The 17,289-nt window shown below is 38.7% G+C and overlaps 1 protein-coding gene across 1 annotated transcript in view; it reads right to left on the reverse strand.

Moving 5' to 3' along the window:
* LOC101735973 (transcription factor Sox-21-B) overlaps positions 1 to 17,289 on the reverse strand; it is a 73,782-nt gene that overhangs the window by 26,799 nt on the left and 29,694 nt on the right. Inside the window, exon 3 of the mRNA XM_004930974.5 lies at positions 8,254 to 8,448. Coding sequence (XP_004931031.2) covers positions 8,254 to 8,448 — 195 coding nt within the window. The remainder of the gene's footprint in view (positions 1 to 8,253; positions 8,449 to 17,289) is intronic.

A 17,289-nucleotide genomic window follows, 5' to 3' on the forward strand; every position in this document is an offset into this window, starting at 1 on the left:
ATTTTCAAACTGTTGTCGTGAATAGCAATTTTATATACATAATTGTAAAAGCATTGAACAATTCTAAAATAAAATTCGTAAAATTTAGTAAAAGTCTATATATAAAAAGTGACATAACTTTTTTGATTTGCAATTTTCAACTGTCATTTCATCTAAGTTACTTTTGTTTTTGAAAAAAAAATGTTACAAATTAATCTTGTCAATATTTTGTAGTTCTTATCGGGAAGTTTTTGGCATCACCAGAATCGCAGTAGTCAGAGATAATTATTAAAAATATTGCTTATATATTCAACAAATAACTCAACAAGCTTGTATCAACTGTCTATTGAGTAGAAACCTGAGCTCGTAACCAGGCATTCCTTATTAACTAAATGCATTTCCTATTATCTATTTATTAATATGTGAAGCAAACACTTTGTACCGCTTTTTACGAAAATTGCGCGGACGGAGGAGTATGAAATTTCCCACACTTACAGAGAATATAGAGGAGGAGAATGCAAATATTTTTTATTTATTATGCATTAATAATACGTTTAATCAATTAAAAAAATAATAACATACACTACCATGTATTTGACATACACACATATTTGTTTATTGTCAAACTTGTTATTGCTTAAAGTGTGTGGTCAAATTGAGAATAGGTTAATATTGTTTATCTTTAATATTATTTGTCTATAGTGTAGTCTTGGTGAAATCTATGATTACAGAAGTATAATAGTATTTCATAATTGAACCATAATAATTTTCAAACTTTTAATTTCAACTAATTATATTATAGTCGAATTTCGACTACTGCAGGACCTGCAGTCCCATCAGCAATGAAGTCCCATCGTTTGACTCTGTCAAAATCGTGCGAAAATCGACGGACTCCTAAATAGTGTTCAGCGAACAAAAAGTTGGTTTTTCGATTGCGCAAACATTTGCTTCCGTTTGGACAAACATGCGTGATTGTACGTCGATAGTTTCATAATTAATTCATATTAAAACAACATGTTTTGTGGAGACAAAAGCCGTTGTGTAAAGTACAAGGTTGTTCGTTTTGTGTATTTTTCGTAAATTTATTCGGTGAAAATTAATAATTTTTCGCTAATTTATGAAATCTGACACGATATACATATTGTATACAGTGTAACCATGGAGAAATTTGTGATTTATAGAATAAGTCTTTGACAATAAAACCTGAATAATTTTCAAACTTATTTTTTCAATGAATTATAGTCGAATTTCGACTATTGCGGGACCAGTAAGCACAGTGTTAATGTACCTATAACAAGATGCTATTTTTTAATGTATGTGTATAGGTGATCTCACACACCCGGTACTAACCAGCTAGAGTCGATAGAATATGAATGAAAGGACGTGACGTTGACGTTTTAGCGGTATGCAGCGGCTTAGCTCTGCCCCTGGCATTGCTGAAGTCCATGGGCGACGGTAACCACTTACCATCAGGTGGGCCGTATGCTCGTCTGCCTACAAGGGCAATAAAAAAAACGTGACCTAACTTGCATAAAATTTTTAGGTAGATTAATTTACGTCCTTTTTTTATTGCTTTGATGGGGGAGCTCACAGCCCACCTGGTGTTAAGTGGTTACTGGAGCCCATAGACATCTAAAACGTAAATGCGCCTTGAGATATAAGCTCTAAGGTCTCAAGTATAGTTATAAGGGCTGCCCCACCCTTCAAACCGAAACGCGTTACTGCTTCACAGCAGAAATAGGCAGGGTGGTGGTACCCACCCGCGCGGACTCACAAGAGGTCCTACCACCAATAATTACGCAAATTATAATTTTGCGTAATTATTACACGATGTTATTCCTTCACCGTGGAAGTCAATCGTGAGCATTTGTTGAGTGCGTATTTCAAAAATTGGTACCAGCCTGGGATTCGAACACCGGTGCATCGCTCAACACGATTGCCCCGAACGTCTTATCCCTTAGGCCACGTCGACTTCATAAACTTGGTGTGATATAGTTTTTTTTTGCCCTTATAGGCAGATTACCATACCAGGCAGATTACCATACCATACGTGTTTATCGTCGTTTTTTCGTTTTTTAAAACATTAACAACTGTGTGTTCCTTTTAAATTTTTTATTGTAAAGTGAAAATTCTAGAAAAAAAATCAAAGTGTAGTAGCGTAGTAGTGATGAAAATAATAATTTTTAATTTTAGCCGTGGACATTCATTGTGATTATCGCGCCATACACCGTAAGTGGTCTGATACGTATTTAGTCTGTTCTTTAATATTACTTAGAATTGATTCACAGATAAGAACAATCTGCATTTTCGTAGCGAATACCAAAATGCTACATAGAATAACAACATTGGCCAATTCTATTTAGTTTTCGATTAAAGTTTTGACATACACACTTGAATCACCCTGTATATGTCATTAGTTAAATAAGACTTCGGAACCTTAAGCTCACAGTATCAATTAAGGTCAAATAGCCGGTTATGGGCGGCGCGAACCTTGATTTATCGCCCTAAGAGCAGAGCGCACCGACCCTAATGTTTGCAAATGTGTCCTCTGCTTAACACGTGCATGACGCGTGTGCAATCGGGCCTTTTATAGGCCGTTTCTATTTTTGAAGGAAAATAAAAGAATTATTATTCGATTGCTTTTTAGGCTTATTTACTAGATAAAGTACTGCTAAGTAAAGTAAGTTTCTGACAATCGGTGGAGCACAAAATTACTGGTGTGGAGATCTCGCATGGGACGTCGTAAAGTGGGCAGAGGCAGGCCAAAGAGTTTTTTTTTTATTGCTTATATGAGTGGATGAGCTCACGGCCCACCTGATGCTAAGTGGTTACCGGAGCCCATATGAAGGGGTTACCGGAGCCTATATTAAGGGGCTACCGAGCCCATATTAAGTGGTTATCGGAGCCCATATAAGTGGTTACCGGAGCCTATATTAAGTCGTTACCGGAGCCCCATATTAAGTGGTTACCGGAGCCCCATATTAAGTGGTTACTGGAGTCTATATTAAGAGGTTACTGGAGCCTATATTAAGAGGTTACTAGAGCTTATATTAAGTGGTTACTGGAGCCCATATTAAGTGCTTACCGGAGCCCATTTTAAGTGGTTACTGGAGCCCATATTAAGTGGTTACCGGAGCCCATATAAGTGGTTACCGGAGCCCATATTAAGTGGTTACCGGAGCCAGCCCGGAGGTGGACCGATGACCTGGTCATAGTTGTTGGTAGGGACTGGATGTGAAAGGCAAGAGACCAAAAAGAATGGGGTGCATTCGAAGAGATCTACACTCCGCATTGGGTGGACACGGGTTGTAGAAGAGAAGAGAAAAAGAGACTAGATAAAGCTACTGCGCTTATAACTGACTGTACGTTTGTATGTTTGTTCTCCATTCGTTCCTAAAATATTAAACCGATTGTGGTGAAGCTTAGTATTGTCGGTCCCACTGATAATGTTTAGTGTCGTTATGTAGTTAATATACAGCATGTGGCGCGCGTTTCCATAAATGGGTGTGTTTGATTCTTTAAGCGCCAATAACAACGAAGCTAGGCCGGGTTTTGATATTTGATTAAATATCAATTTTTCGTTGATTATTGTATAATCACATTTGAACTATAATATTACAGTCTAATGGAAATTTAAATATGAAAGGTATGTAGGTTTCTGGTGGACTATCAAAAGACACAGCCCACTGAGTTTCTCGCCGGATTTTCTTAGCGGATCCTCTTTCCGATCCGGTGGTAGATTCTGCGAAGCACTGCTCTTACTAGGGCTAATATTAGCAAGATCCTCAGGTTAGAGCCCCGTAAGGTCACCTACTCACCCAGTGTATCTAGTATGACTCCAGGTCACTAGAATAGGTAGGAAAACAAAAGGTGGATTATATGAGCTATTAACATCTATATTTGCTGAAATCTGAAGGCGACCCATGTAGTAGTTGTCATATACTCAAATAATAGTCCCGAGATGGGTAGTGAGCCGGCATACTTGTCCGCGCCGATAAAAAAATCTTAATCCCGTGAGCACTTGTAATTATTCACCCCTAGCTTGTTTCTATAAATCCACTGCAGCAATTAACTTAAAAGCCATGTTAGTGTTTGTCACAACCCTTGAGTAAGGGTCGCGGCACACGTGGCGACTCCGCCCACGGTAAGTCGCGCGACCGCAGCTCCGACGGAGTCGGCGATGCTTCCACGCTTCATTTATTAGAGTCGACGGAGCGTGATATGCGACCAATTTGTGTGATTTCAACAAGCACTCGCGAATAACAAGTGTCACGATATATTGGTTCCGATAAAATACTTCGAGAAAAAAAATTTAATTGGTTATTATGAAAAAAATTGTGAGGTCGTAAAGAATATATTAAATACATATAAGGTTGTATATGTAAAATATTTGTGAAAAACCATCACTGATCAAAAATTAAGCCATTTATTCACACTAGTGGTCTCGCAGTAGTCGTGATTCGACTATAATTAATTGTAATTATAAGTTTGAACATTATTAAGGTTCTATTGTCAAAGACTAATATACTTCTTCATTCACAGGTTTCGCCAAGACCACACTATAGACAAATAATATTAAAGATAAACAATACTAACCTATTCTCAATTTGACCACAGATTTTAAACAATAACAAAAGTTTGACAATAAGCAGAGTTTAAATATGTGTGTGTGTCAAATACATGGTAGTGTGTATAATGTTTTCTTATTGATTTAACGTATTATTAATGAATAATAAAAAAATATATATTAGCATTCTGCACATTTTCACTATATTCTCTATAAATGTGGAAAATTTGATAATCCTCCGTCTGCGTAATTTTCGTAAAAAGGAGTACAAAGTTTTTGCTTCACGTATTAATAATATATAGATAACGCTCAAAGATGAGCGAAATTAAAACGGAACAGAACAAGAAAAGGGAATAACAACCCTTTACTGAACCATAAGTACTTTAAAAATCGTGATATTTCAATAACTTTAATCGCATGTCAATGCAACCCCGAGTAGCGGGCGCGAGCGAAATTTGACGCACCCTCAAACTAACCCCCATTGTCACTTTCAATGACAGTGAAAACTGTCAACTGTCAAAAGCAGCCAAGACGGTTTAAACTATGCGTTCCATTTTCGTATTTCATATTTGGAATCTTTTGTGTGCTGTCGGCGGGCGCTCAATATTCTTGCGTCGGGTTTTGTGTGTCGTATGCTGCTATTGTTGGTGGATGTGTGGCTAGCCTTATATAGTTACATAACGTTTTATACAGCTATAGTTAGGGCTGTTCTTGTGCTATTTTTATTTATGTGAAGAAAATAATCTTTGTCTATTTTTTTTCAAGATAATTTCAATCTATTTCATTTTACTTTACTGAAAACTAAAGCATATAATAAATAAATTAAATCAACAAATCTTACATTACGCAAAATCTACAATTTTATAGATTGTCTTATTATATTATTTTTTCATAATTAGTAAATAATTTTCTTGATTTTCAATAGGAAACTTTTACCGGTGGTCGGACGTCTTGCGAGACCACAAAGGTAGGTACCACCATTCTTCCTGTTTCTGCCGTGAAGCAGTAATGCGTTACGGCTTAAAGGGTGGGGCACCCGTTATAATGTAAAAACGGAGACCTTAGAACTGTATCTCAAGGTGGGTGGCGGCATTTACGTTGCAGATGTCTATGGGCTCGGTAACCACTTCACACTAGGTGGACTGTGAGCTAAATGGGTATCTAAGCAATAAATAAATAAATTATGTCTTTGGTAATCCTGTGTACAACATTGATAATTTTTTATTCATATATAATATCTATGTTAGCATGAAGATTAGATGCCTGTTTACTCATCCAAGGCAATTAGTTTGTTTTTTCACTTTTGCAAATGCAATTTGTCTCACCGAATTTCAGGTGGTATTAAAATAAAATAAAAAGTAAAATCGTACGTCTGCCGCGTCTGCTTTTATTTTATACGTCACGACAAAAAATCGTGACTATAGGCGTAGTTTTTGTTATCGGAACGAGGCTAGTGACCAATTCTGTGCCGCGTTTGATACGAAGCCTTTTGATTGTGCGAGTAACTGTCGTATGTTATAAAGCGTAGTTCCGAAAACGTGAACAAGTCAGTAGTGTATACTCATCATCATAATCGGTTGCTCTTGGCAGAGCAGTCGTGGTCATGTGGAATTCTTGCTCATTAAAGCCTTGACAGATGTTTTCCACAGTTTGCGAACCGAGGCCCGGCGCACACACTCGTTATGTGAGGTTTCAGTAAGGTCTTTCACCTGATCAGTCCAACGCATGGGGATTCGTCCACGAGATCTCTTACCATTGACCCTACCCTGAACAACAAGTTTCTCGATAGACTCTGCTGGCCGACGCGATACTACTCGCTTTAAAATTATGAAAATTGCGTTAATTATCAATTTAATAACGTAAAGCCCACGCTCTGCAAAAATTACGTTCAGGTATGTAATATGATCGATTAATTGAGTTTTATTTTATGATAATAAAACTTGTTGTCAGCTATAATCTACACAGTTACGTTTGTGGTTAGAGTAGAGGTTACTATCAGATTTTATACTAACTATTGTCATCTATACCAGTGCAATATGCTATAGTCACTAATGCGCGAAAATGGCGGCTAAAATCAAAATCTTCATTTGTCCGCAATTCTCAAATATTGAATTTAGAAACTTAATAAATTCTTGGTTTTTAAATATATTTTAATTCTATATACACAATCGAAACTCTTATAACATGGATGTTCATAAAACTGTAACTTGCAAGTAGATAGTATGTAAGTAACAAGTTGCAAGTAGATAATCATCAATCAAGTGTAGAGCACGTGTAAACGAGGCAGCGCGATTGTGTAATCTCGGCGGATCCGATGACATCGTCTGAATTGAATGGTATCGTTCGACGCAGGAGGGCGCCATTGAGCTCGTCTGCTATTTTTGTGACCATTCTTTCGTTTTTCGGACGTAACGGAATTGTCTTGGATTAGATTGCATTGATAATACGGTCTGTAATTTAACTTTTTTTTGTATTCTTTGCTAGATATTCTCTTTGAGATATGATTTTAGAGTTGTTTTTCTGTCGGCATTGGTGTTTGAGCGTGTACCGGTCAGTCAGATTTGTCAACAACCTTATTTTGACGTCACAAAGTCCATAACAATAGATAAATCGATTGAGCCTTATATAAAATAATACTACGACTATTGTAAAATTTCGTTTTACAGCACGTAATGATGGCTTACGGATCGGATCTTCTCAGTGGGTCGCGTTTCCGATCCGGTGGTAGATTCCCCGAAGCACGGCTCTTGCTAGGGTTTGTGTTGGCAACATAGTCAGGAGCCCCGTGAGCTCACCTACTAGTTATGGTTACGCTGACATGATCTCTCTAGACCATCAGCTTTGGTAGAAAAAAATGGCTTTCGTGCATCCGTGGTGCATTTTTGTTATTGAGGTTGCCTTTAATTATCTATGTACATTTCGGCGAACGTTTTTTGGAACGTTGACCTTTTCTAAAGTATTGATATGAAGTTGTTACTACGAATGCCCAATATATAAACGTATATATTGGATTTATTGCTTTTATGTTAGTATTTTTAATTCAGTCAAAACTAACCAAATGTTTTTTTTATTTTTACAATAGTTATACAGCATAACCAATGAAATCTGATATAGCAAGAATATAATAAATACGTTCAGAAATTACTTTTGGATTTTAATATCGCGATGGGTTCGTTCTAAATGGTTTATTATGTATTATACTCACTTTTTCATTAAGTTATTGGCGATTAGGCACAAATTGCATCATGACTGAACTAAATGCCCTCCTGTGCAATTAAACAAAAACACTCAACATAACAGAGAATCAGGGCTGAGCCACATCTGGGCGGCATTTACAACGTAAGCGCCGCAACCCACCTTGAGATATGAGTTGTAAGGTCTCACTTTTAACACTACAACGTCTACCTTCAAATCGAAACGCAATACTGCTTCACGAGAGAAATAGGCAGACATTCTACCACCAGTAATTACGCAAATTATAATTTTGCGGGTTTGATTTTTATTACACGATGTTATTCCTTCACCGTGGAAGTCAATCTTGTGAGCATTTGTTAAGTACGTATTTCATTGAAAAAATTGGTACCTGCCAGCGGGATTCGAACACTGACGCACTACATACGAATGCATCGGACGTCTTATCCTATAGGCCATAATGGCTTCGGATTTTAAAATGAAAAAACATTAAAAAAATACAACATGTCACTCACCCGCTCTGAGCGCGTCCATGGGCACACTGGGATACGGTATCGAGTACGGGTACCCCTCCTTCCTGAGAGTCTTCGGTTTCCTCCGCGGCCTGTACTTGTAATCTGGATGTTCCTTCATGTGCATCGCCCTGAGACGTTTGGCTTCATCGATGAACGGCCTTTTCTCGTCTTCTGTCAGGAGTTTCCATTCAGCTCCTGATGGAAACCGATAGTTTTGTAAGATTTTACTTATCTATATATATATAAAAATGAATCGCTGTTCGTTAGTCTCGCTAAAACTCGAGAACGGCTGGACCGATTTGGCTAATTTTGCTCTATAATTATTTGTGGAAGTCCAGGGAAGGTTTAAAAGGTAAATAAATATGAATATGCTCGGAATTAAATAAAAATAACAATATTGTTTTTCCTTTGATATGTCCCCCGTCGGACGGATTCCTTTTGTTTGTTTTAAGTTTATTTTATGCAAAAGTTTAGGTCTTTTACTTATAGATTGAGACACTACGAAGTCTGCCGGGTCAGCTAGTTCGTTATATAATACCTAACACTGAACATACCATAACGGGTTAAGTGACCCATTTTGCATTGAAAATGCACGTATCATCTTATTGCTTTTGCACTTTTTATATGTCTTAGATATGTGGACGAGCTCACAGCCCACCTGGTGATAAGTGGTTACTGGAGCCCATAGACATCTACGACGTAAATGCGCCATCCACCTTGAGATATAGTTCTAAGGTCTCAGTATAGTTACAACGGCTACCCTTCAAACCGAAACGCATTGCTGCTTCACAGTAGAAATAGGTGGGACGGTGGTACCTACCCGTGCGGACTCATAAGAGGTCCTACCACCAGTAAGACATTTGACTTCATGACTTTTTCTTACCAATTAATATACAGTTATTATAATTTTATCTACCAGCTATAGTAGAAATAGGTACCAATAAGTGTTGATATGATTAATGTTAAGACTGCATTTGAACAATGAGTTTACTGTTTTCCGAAGTTTCAAATACTAAACAGTTTTCGTTATCACAAATGTTAAGGTTTTAATTCGTTGAGACTCAATTATTATGCTAACATTGTTGGGTAATTTACGTGAATGAAAATCTTATATTACTTATGCGCTACGGTACGGTTTGGTTCTATTATTACGAAGGGTAATTCTGAAGCCATATTTTTTATTATTTCAATTTATTTTTTAATTTCTTCAATCAATACCATTAATTGTCGTTGCTTTCATTCGACGATCGTCTATCAATCGAAATATATTTTGTAGAAAACATTGTTAATAATAAGAATGCCTGAAACCTTTCCCGAAGCGTTAACAATAACTATATAAAAATTCATATCAATCTAATTAACGATATGTTTGTCACAGAACGAATATACAAATCTTTCAATATGATTTTAAATAAATTGCATTCATATTAATATTTAGAGAATCATTAAACTATTGTATACTTTCTAGAAAGGCGGTTTTGTTAAAAGATTATTTAACAAAGAAATTAGCAGCTCTGTATTTAGTGGTTAACATGATAATATATTTAAGTCTTCATAATTTAAAAGATTTCAGCAAAAAGGAAAGCAAGCTGAAGAACTATTTATAAAAAGAAAAAAGATAACTGAAAAGTAATTTGCCCGGAGCATCGTTCATAGCGCAGACAATAACATTCAATCGATACAATATAATCGAAGGCCCGAACGACCTGTCTCCCAGCTCGATTCAAGAGACCAACCCTTTGTCTCCCTCCATTTATAGAATGTTGTATTCATCCACCGTGGAGGGGCGCCACCGTCCATTGAAACAGACAAGACAATCCCAATTCAGACGGGTATAAAAGCGAAAACAATGTCTCTAACATAGAAAGGAACAATCAGCCTCCGAGGACCAAGTCTCGTCTCGTTCGCGCTAACGATACCCCAGATGCGGGGAAAGGAGACGGCGAGAACAATGGCGGAAAACGCCGCCTAATGACGAATTTGCGCTTTTCATTCCGCAACAGAAGTTTTTCCCGGTTCCTCATTATTCTGTCAATACTTTGGGGTGGGTGTTCTCGTCTTTTGTGGGCCGGGATGATAGGATCGCGTGCTTAGCGACTATAATAGCTACAACAGATGAATGCCCTATTATACGTGATGAAGACTCGGTTTGCTGTAATATGTACATTGTAACGCAGACTGGATTATTGGATTGGCAAAGCCTAGATTCGGTGGGCAGAGGCTGAACAGTGCCCATGACTGATTTGTCGGGAGTAGACGCATCCGCCTCCGAAGTGAAATACAAAGTTTAATCATCTGCAGATTAGATTCGAGACTAAGAATATTTAAGTTAACCGGATATTTAACTTAACCGGATATTTAAGTTAACCGGATATTTAAGTGAACGTTTATTTAATTTTGGTATAGAAATACAAAATATTTTTTGAAAAACTATAATATTAATAACGTTTTCAATTGTCACCACATTAAATCGTAACAGTAGAAAATTTAGTTCCCTTTTTAATTAGCTTAAAGAGGTTAACAAAGCGCCCGCTGGCATTTGTTAGCCATTGTCGGAACGTAAGCTATGTATTTCGACAAGCATTCTTCCTTGCAGCAAGCCTTGAGATATCATTTAGAAAATTCAGTTTCATTAGGAATAAAAACCGTTCTACCGGAAAAGTTGGGGAAGTTGAAAAATAAGGACAAAAAAATCATTGAGCACTCTTCTCTTCCCAGCTATTTATCCCACATGGTGGTGGGGTCAGCTTTCCTGACTTTACTCCTCCACTTCGTTCTGTCTTCGACATCCTCGTCAGCAACATTGCATTCTCTCTTGTCCTTCAGCACTAAGTCCCTCTACCTTGTCTTGGGTCTACCTCTAGGTCTGCGACCGGGGTGGTCGAAAAAAAAAAAATCATTGAGCACTACTGCGAATTAATGCAACAGGAGCCTTCCAAACTCATATCTTCTTCATTATGTCTTAGTAATGATCTGCTAATTTAAATTCGTCCTTTGGTAGGTCATTGGCACAGTCAACACAAAAACTCCAACAGTTGTTCAATGTCGAATAGTCGAAGGTAAGTCATTAAACCTGAAATCTATTTACGTATTCGAAGACGATAGTAATTGATAATTGTATTGTTGGTTACAAAGTTTGTATTCAATCAATCAAGTCGCCCTTTCACTAAGCTTTGTTAAGGAGCATTTGTTTTCAAACAATTGACGTTGCGTAAAGTAGTAAATAGGTTACCTATCTTTATGGAATGTGTTGCCCTAATAATTGGTTTTTTTTTTTAAATTATCATTTAGTGGTAGTGTATATAATTATAATATATAATAGTGAATATAATTTGATAATTTAAGAATTAATCTAACGAAGGCTTCAGAAACTCGAAGTTGCATAAGTAAAAGTTCCGCAGTGATCAGGAAACGAATACGTAGCTTTAGAACGTACATTTGGTTATTTGGAATAAACAACCATTGACTTACGAAGTCGAGAAATGTTGTTAGATATTACTGTAATAATAGAAAAATACATTATCTTCTTGTATTTTAGTGAAAAACAAGATCAAGCCATTGATTGCGGAAAATACATGATGTGTCCTTTTCAAACGAGGCTCGTTGAGAGTACTTAACGGTAGGTAGCGACTTAGCTCTACCCTGGCATGGCCGACGTCAATGGGTGACGGTAACCACTCACCATCAGGTGAGCCGTATTCTCGTCTGCCTACAAGGCTAATAAAAAAACTACATATTGGTGTCAGGTTGCCGAAAATAAATTCATACGAAACAACAATATTCGAATTGTTTATGATTCCTGAACGTCTACATCAAAATGCATCATCTAAAGCAAAATTTCGACGAAGTTTTTGTCCGTTATAATCTCCTTAATCTAATTATCCAGCTTCGAACTGGAGAGGTCTAGAAAGTCGCAAAAAAAACACACACACACACACTCAGATATCGACGCCAAGAATTTAAGTTTTTTTTTTATTGCTTAGATGGGTGGACGAGCTCACAGCCCACCTGGTGTTAAATGGTTACTGGAGCCCATAGACATCTACGACGTAAATGCGCCACCCACCTTGAGATATAAGTTCTAAGGTCTCAAGTATAGTTACAACGGCTGCCCCACCCTTCAAACCGAAACGCATTGCTGCTTCACGGCAGGAATAGGCAGGGTGGTGGTACCTACCCGTGCGGACTCACAAGTCCTACCACCAGTAATGTTAGTTAGTTATCTTATTAGTTACCTATCTTTGGTTTTTGGTAAAATTAAACTACATTTTTCTATTGTTGTAAACTAGCAGACGTATATATAGCCAATGTGGTATAAAATGGTTCACTAGCAACTATTCGATGTCTCAAACATTGACACCATCTTAGGACATAAGGTTCAAGTGTGAATTGCTATTTGTACCTACCCGCGCGGACTCACAAGAGGTCCTACCACCAGTAAAGTAACTTATGAAAACAAAAGTCAACACGTATACAGAGCCCTGGTGCGTCCGACAACGATTTGCATAACAAACAATAAACAAACATGACAACGACAATGTTGTATAGAACAAATGGCTTGCAAATATCTGTCGCTTTCGGGCGATCTTCGTTAACGGCTGTCAGTTAAAGATTATACACAATTAGTGTTTCATATTCGGCTCGGTGCGATCGCCTTGAGATGATCCGCCCGTGCCCAATGCTTTGTGAGCTAAAACGAATATTTCGAGCCTACACTACATAATTGATGTTCTGTAATGGAACAGATGTGGAACGAAATATGAAAATTAAATATCTTTTTATTAATATTCACTAAGTATTATTTGTTATTGGCATGTCTGTAATATGTTTTCAAACTGAGTCTTAGAAATTGTTTGACTTTAATTATTAAATTAATAATAGTTTACTATAGGGGTGCTTTTCAGGATATTATCAAAATAACCCTTCTACTCATATCTGTTCATAAAATATTTTTAACTCTGATACCATGCACCCCAGGTTTTTTTTTTAAATAAAATAATTTTTTTCTTACACTATTTTTAATTAAAATTTAATAAAATTTATTTTCTATTTTTTAAGTTGGATTTTCTATAAAAGCGTATTTTGTTAGTTTTTTTTAAACGATTTTTTATTTTTCATTATGTCATCATTCCATTTTCCATCATTTCATTTTCATCATAATATTGAATTGTCATCGGTCCTTAATAAGTATACCAAATTTCGAGTTAATCCGACGTTTTGAAGGGGGTCAAAATCATGTTCAAAGATTCCGTTACAAATATACATACTAACATACATAAGTCCGAAGCTAATAAAAGCGTAAGTATTAGAAAAACTTGAAGCAAGTGATGCGATAGTGTCTCTATTAATTTTTTTCTAAGGACACGCACTTAGGTAACAAGTGCTTAAGAATGACTTCCAACATTATGGAACGATACGGATTTGCATTAGTAGTGGTGGTAGTGCTTACAAAGAACCGGCACGCGTAGTTAGCTACCTATCGCCGTCCTGGTTTGTTACTGGTGGTAGGACGTCTATCGCACGGGTAGGTACCACCACCCTGCCTATTTTTGCCGTGAAACAGTAATACGTTTCGGTTTGAAGGGCGGGGCAGCGGTTGTACTGTTAAAAGTGAGACCTTCTAACTCTTGTCTCAAGGTGGGTGGCGGCTTTACGTTGTAGAAGTCTATGGGTTCCGGTGACTGCTTAACACCAGGTGGGTCGTATGCTCGTCCATCTATCTAAGCAATAAAAAAAAACCTGCATATTAACATTGCGTATTCACCACAGGGTAAATAAAACATTAAATGGCACGGTACCAAATTGTTCTTGAAGATGTAAAAGATTAACTAATATTTACAAAAAAACAATATAGCGAAGACTGGAAATTTAATTGCTTCAAATATTTGTGTTTCGGAACAAATAAAATATCAAAATAAACTTGTTTGTCACTAAGACGATAGCGGAATAGTTTTAAATGATTTTTGGAACGAAGTTCCTTATCGCGCGTTGTGAAAGGGGGCTAGACGGAAAAAATTCTTACGAAAAGTTGTCACGACACTATTTAGATCCGTCATTCTGACCAATCAACGTGTAGGCGCTTATCGCGTGACATTGCTCGTATCCGATTGGTCCGCGTAATGAGTACAGTTTCTCGAGATAGCGTTTCAACAATAGTAATTTAGTTCATAGTATTGTTTTTTTCTTCTTCATAATGCCGTAATTTATTATTATAACTTAAAAAAAAAATTACAATTCCTTCACTAATTAATCGAAAGGAACTTTGTTCCATCCGGGTGTCCCTTGACACCTCTGAAGTTTTATATTTTTTATTAAATTAGCGTAAAAACATTGCATGTACCTAATCAATTCAATAGGTAATTTCAGCTCGAAATCCTCCATACTTCAAACTAAATATAAGCATGTACCACACTAAGGGTATAGAAATTTCCAATTACCATACTAGGGCGTCGATTGTACAGTGTGAACTAAGCTCTAAGAACATTACGTATTCCCGCATCTTCGACTCTCAAAGTTCTGCGAGAGAGACATTGTCTGAACTAACAATACAGAACACTTATTATAATGCAAAACACTTATTATTGAACACAGTATTTGTTATTACAATACATACGGCTTTTGTTCCATTCGTGTTTGCGATTTCATTTTGCGTTATTTATCTTGTTCTATCGCTGCGTAATTAAATGAAAAATGGATGGATTATTTGTTGATTTTTAGATTAATTTATTATCTTAATCATAAAATTCTCGTGTCACAATGTTAGTTAACATACGCCTCTGAAACGGTTTGACCGATTTTTATGAAATTTTATATGCATGTTCAGTAAGTCTAATAATGGCTACTATCTATTCCTCATACCTCTAAGTGATAAGGGTTGTCCACCCCTAACATTAGTATTTTTATTTTTTGGACCATTTATTTTTTGTTTTAATAACGCATTATGTGGTTGATTTTTTTTTTTTTTTTTTTCCCTACCTATGCTGATAGCCTTGGGAGGCTATTTCAGCTTCACCCTAACGTTAGTAGGTGAGCTCGCGGGGCTCAACCGGAGAGTTGCTAACACTGACCCTAGCAAGAGCAGTGCTTCGCAGAATCTACCACCGGATCGGAAACGCGACCCACTGAGAAGATCCGGCGAGAAACTCAGTGGGCTGTGTCTATGGGTTAGTTCGCTCGTCGAGCCCTTCGTCGCAAGCGACGGGTTCGACGAGGACGGTGACCGGTGCTTGTGGTGCCTAAAAGCACCGTTAATGGATCAGGAGGATCCGTAATGACGTGCTTTGGGCGACGTCGACGGTTTACCATTCGGTCTACTGGGTCGGGTATGTAATTTCCAGCGGCTACGATGAGAGGGTTCTCATGTCGTGCCGCCTTCTCAAAATGGCGCAGCGATGCCGACTGTAGATACTTACTAAGAGAGTCGAGCTCCAGGTCGTCGTGGAGATCCACATTCCTAAGGAACCAAGGCGCTCCGACGGCTATCCTGCAGAATCGTGATTGAATAACCTGAAGGGATTTCAAGTGGGTGCGGGCTGCGTGAGCGAACACTACGCTTGCATACGTCATGACGGGGCGTATGCAAGTTTTGTAGAGAGTTACCTTATTGCGGAGGGACAGTTTGCTTCGACTACAAAGCATTGGATAGAGTCGTCCTAGAATAAACGCGGCGCGGTCGCGTACCGTTTTTATATGGGGACGGAATGTCATCCCTCTGTCGAGGGTGACGCCTAGATATTTGACCTTCGAGACCCACGGAATGGGCTGGCCAAAGAGAGTGATGGGACTAACGGCGGAGGTGTTTGCGCGCCTACTACGGAGTGGGATGCTCGAAGTGATGTTCGGAGGGCGACCCCTTTTGAAGAGCACCGCTGCGCTTTTCGTGGGGTTAATGTCTATTCGCCACTTCCGGAACCACTGTCCCATGGTGGCTACTGCGATCTGGAGTCGCCGATGAAGCAGCGACATCTTCCTACACGAGTAGTAGATAGCCGTGTCATCGGCGAAGAGCGCTAGATGGGTCTCCGGAGACCGGGGTATATCATTGATATACAAACTAAATAATAACGGGGAGAGCGCGGAGCCTTGCGGGACTCCGGCAGTCAGTTGACGGGGACGAGAACGAGTTCCCTCTACTCGATATCGAAACGAACGGTTCGACAAGAAGTCTCGTATGATGAGCACGAGTCTGTCTGGCACTCCCATGTTGTACAGTTTGTAAATTAAACCGTTGTGCCAGACTTTGTCGAACGCCTTCGCGATGTCGAAGAAGAGGGCGCCGGTCGGGATTTGTTTACGCCTATTTAGCCCTATCAGAATGTGCTCCGTGAGGCGGTGCACTTGTTGTACGCACGAGTGTTTTGAGCGGAATCCGAACTGTTCGTCTATGAGAATTTTGTTCGCGGTAACAAAATCCCAGAGGCGTTTTCTAAGGAGACGTTCGTAAATTTTTCCTATCGTCGAGAGGAGACTAATCGGACGGTAACTAGAAGTTTCGTTTCTCGGTTTGCCCGGCTTATGTATACCGATAACGTCCGCTTCTTTCCACACCGCGGGAAAGATGCAGTGCGTCATAGCGGCATTTAAAATTGTAGCCAACATTGCTATCAGTTGGACTGGCAAAAATTTTAGCGCGCGGTTGTGGATGCCGTCGGAGCCTGGTGCCTTCCTAGGTTGGAGGTTGTGGATCGCGTCTCTAACTTCGTCCGTGGTAATGGGGGGTAACGCGTCCGAGGGCGGCAGGGAAGCTCTGCGCTCGACCTCCCTGTCGACTAACTCGGTGTGTTCGGGGTCCGCGTGTTGAGTGCTGGTGGTGCACTGCTCTTGCAGTGCATCGGCCAGCAGCTCAGCCTTGTCATCGTCATCGAATGCCGGTGGTTGGCCTGAAGGGCGTAAGAGGGGAGGCATAGTAGCGGTAGTTTCGGATTTGAGAGTCCTAGCTAGTCGCCAGTATGCTTGGTGGGAGGGCGCGAGTTGTTCTAAATAACTATGCCAATTATCGTTACGCGCGTCGCTTAAGCGGGAGTGGACTTCGCGTTG

Source organism: Bombyx mori, chromosome 4 (assembly GCF_030269925.1).
Source record: "Bombyx mori chromosome 4, ASM3026992v2".
Classification (NCBI taxonomy): Eukaryota; Metazoa; Arthropoda; class Insecta; order Lepidoptera; family Bombycidae; genus Bombyx; species Bombyx mori.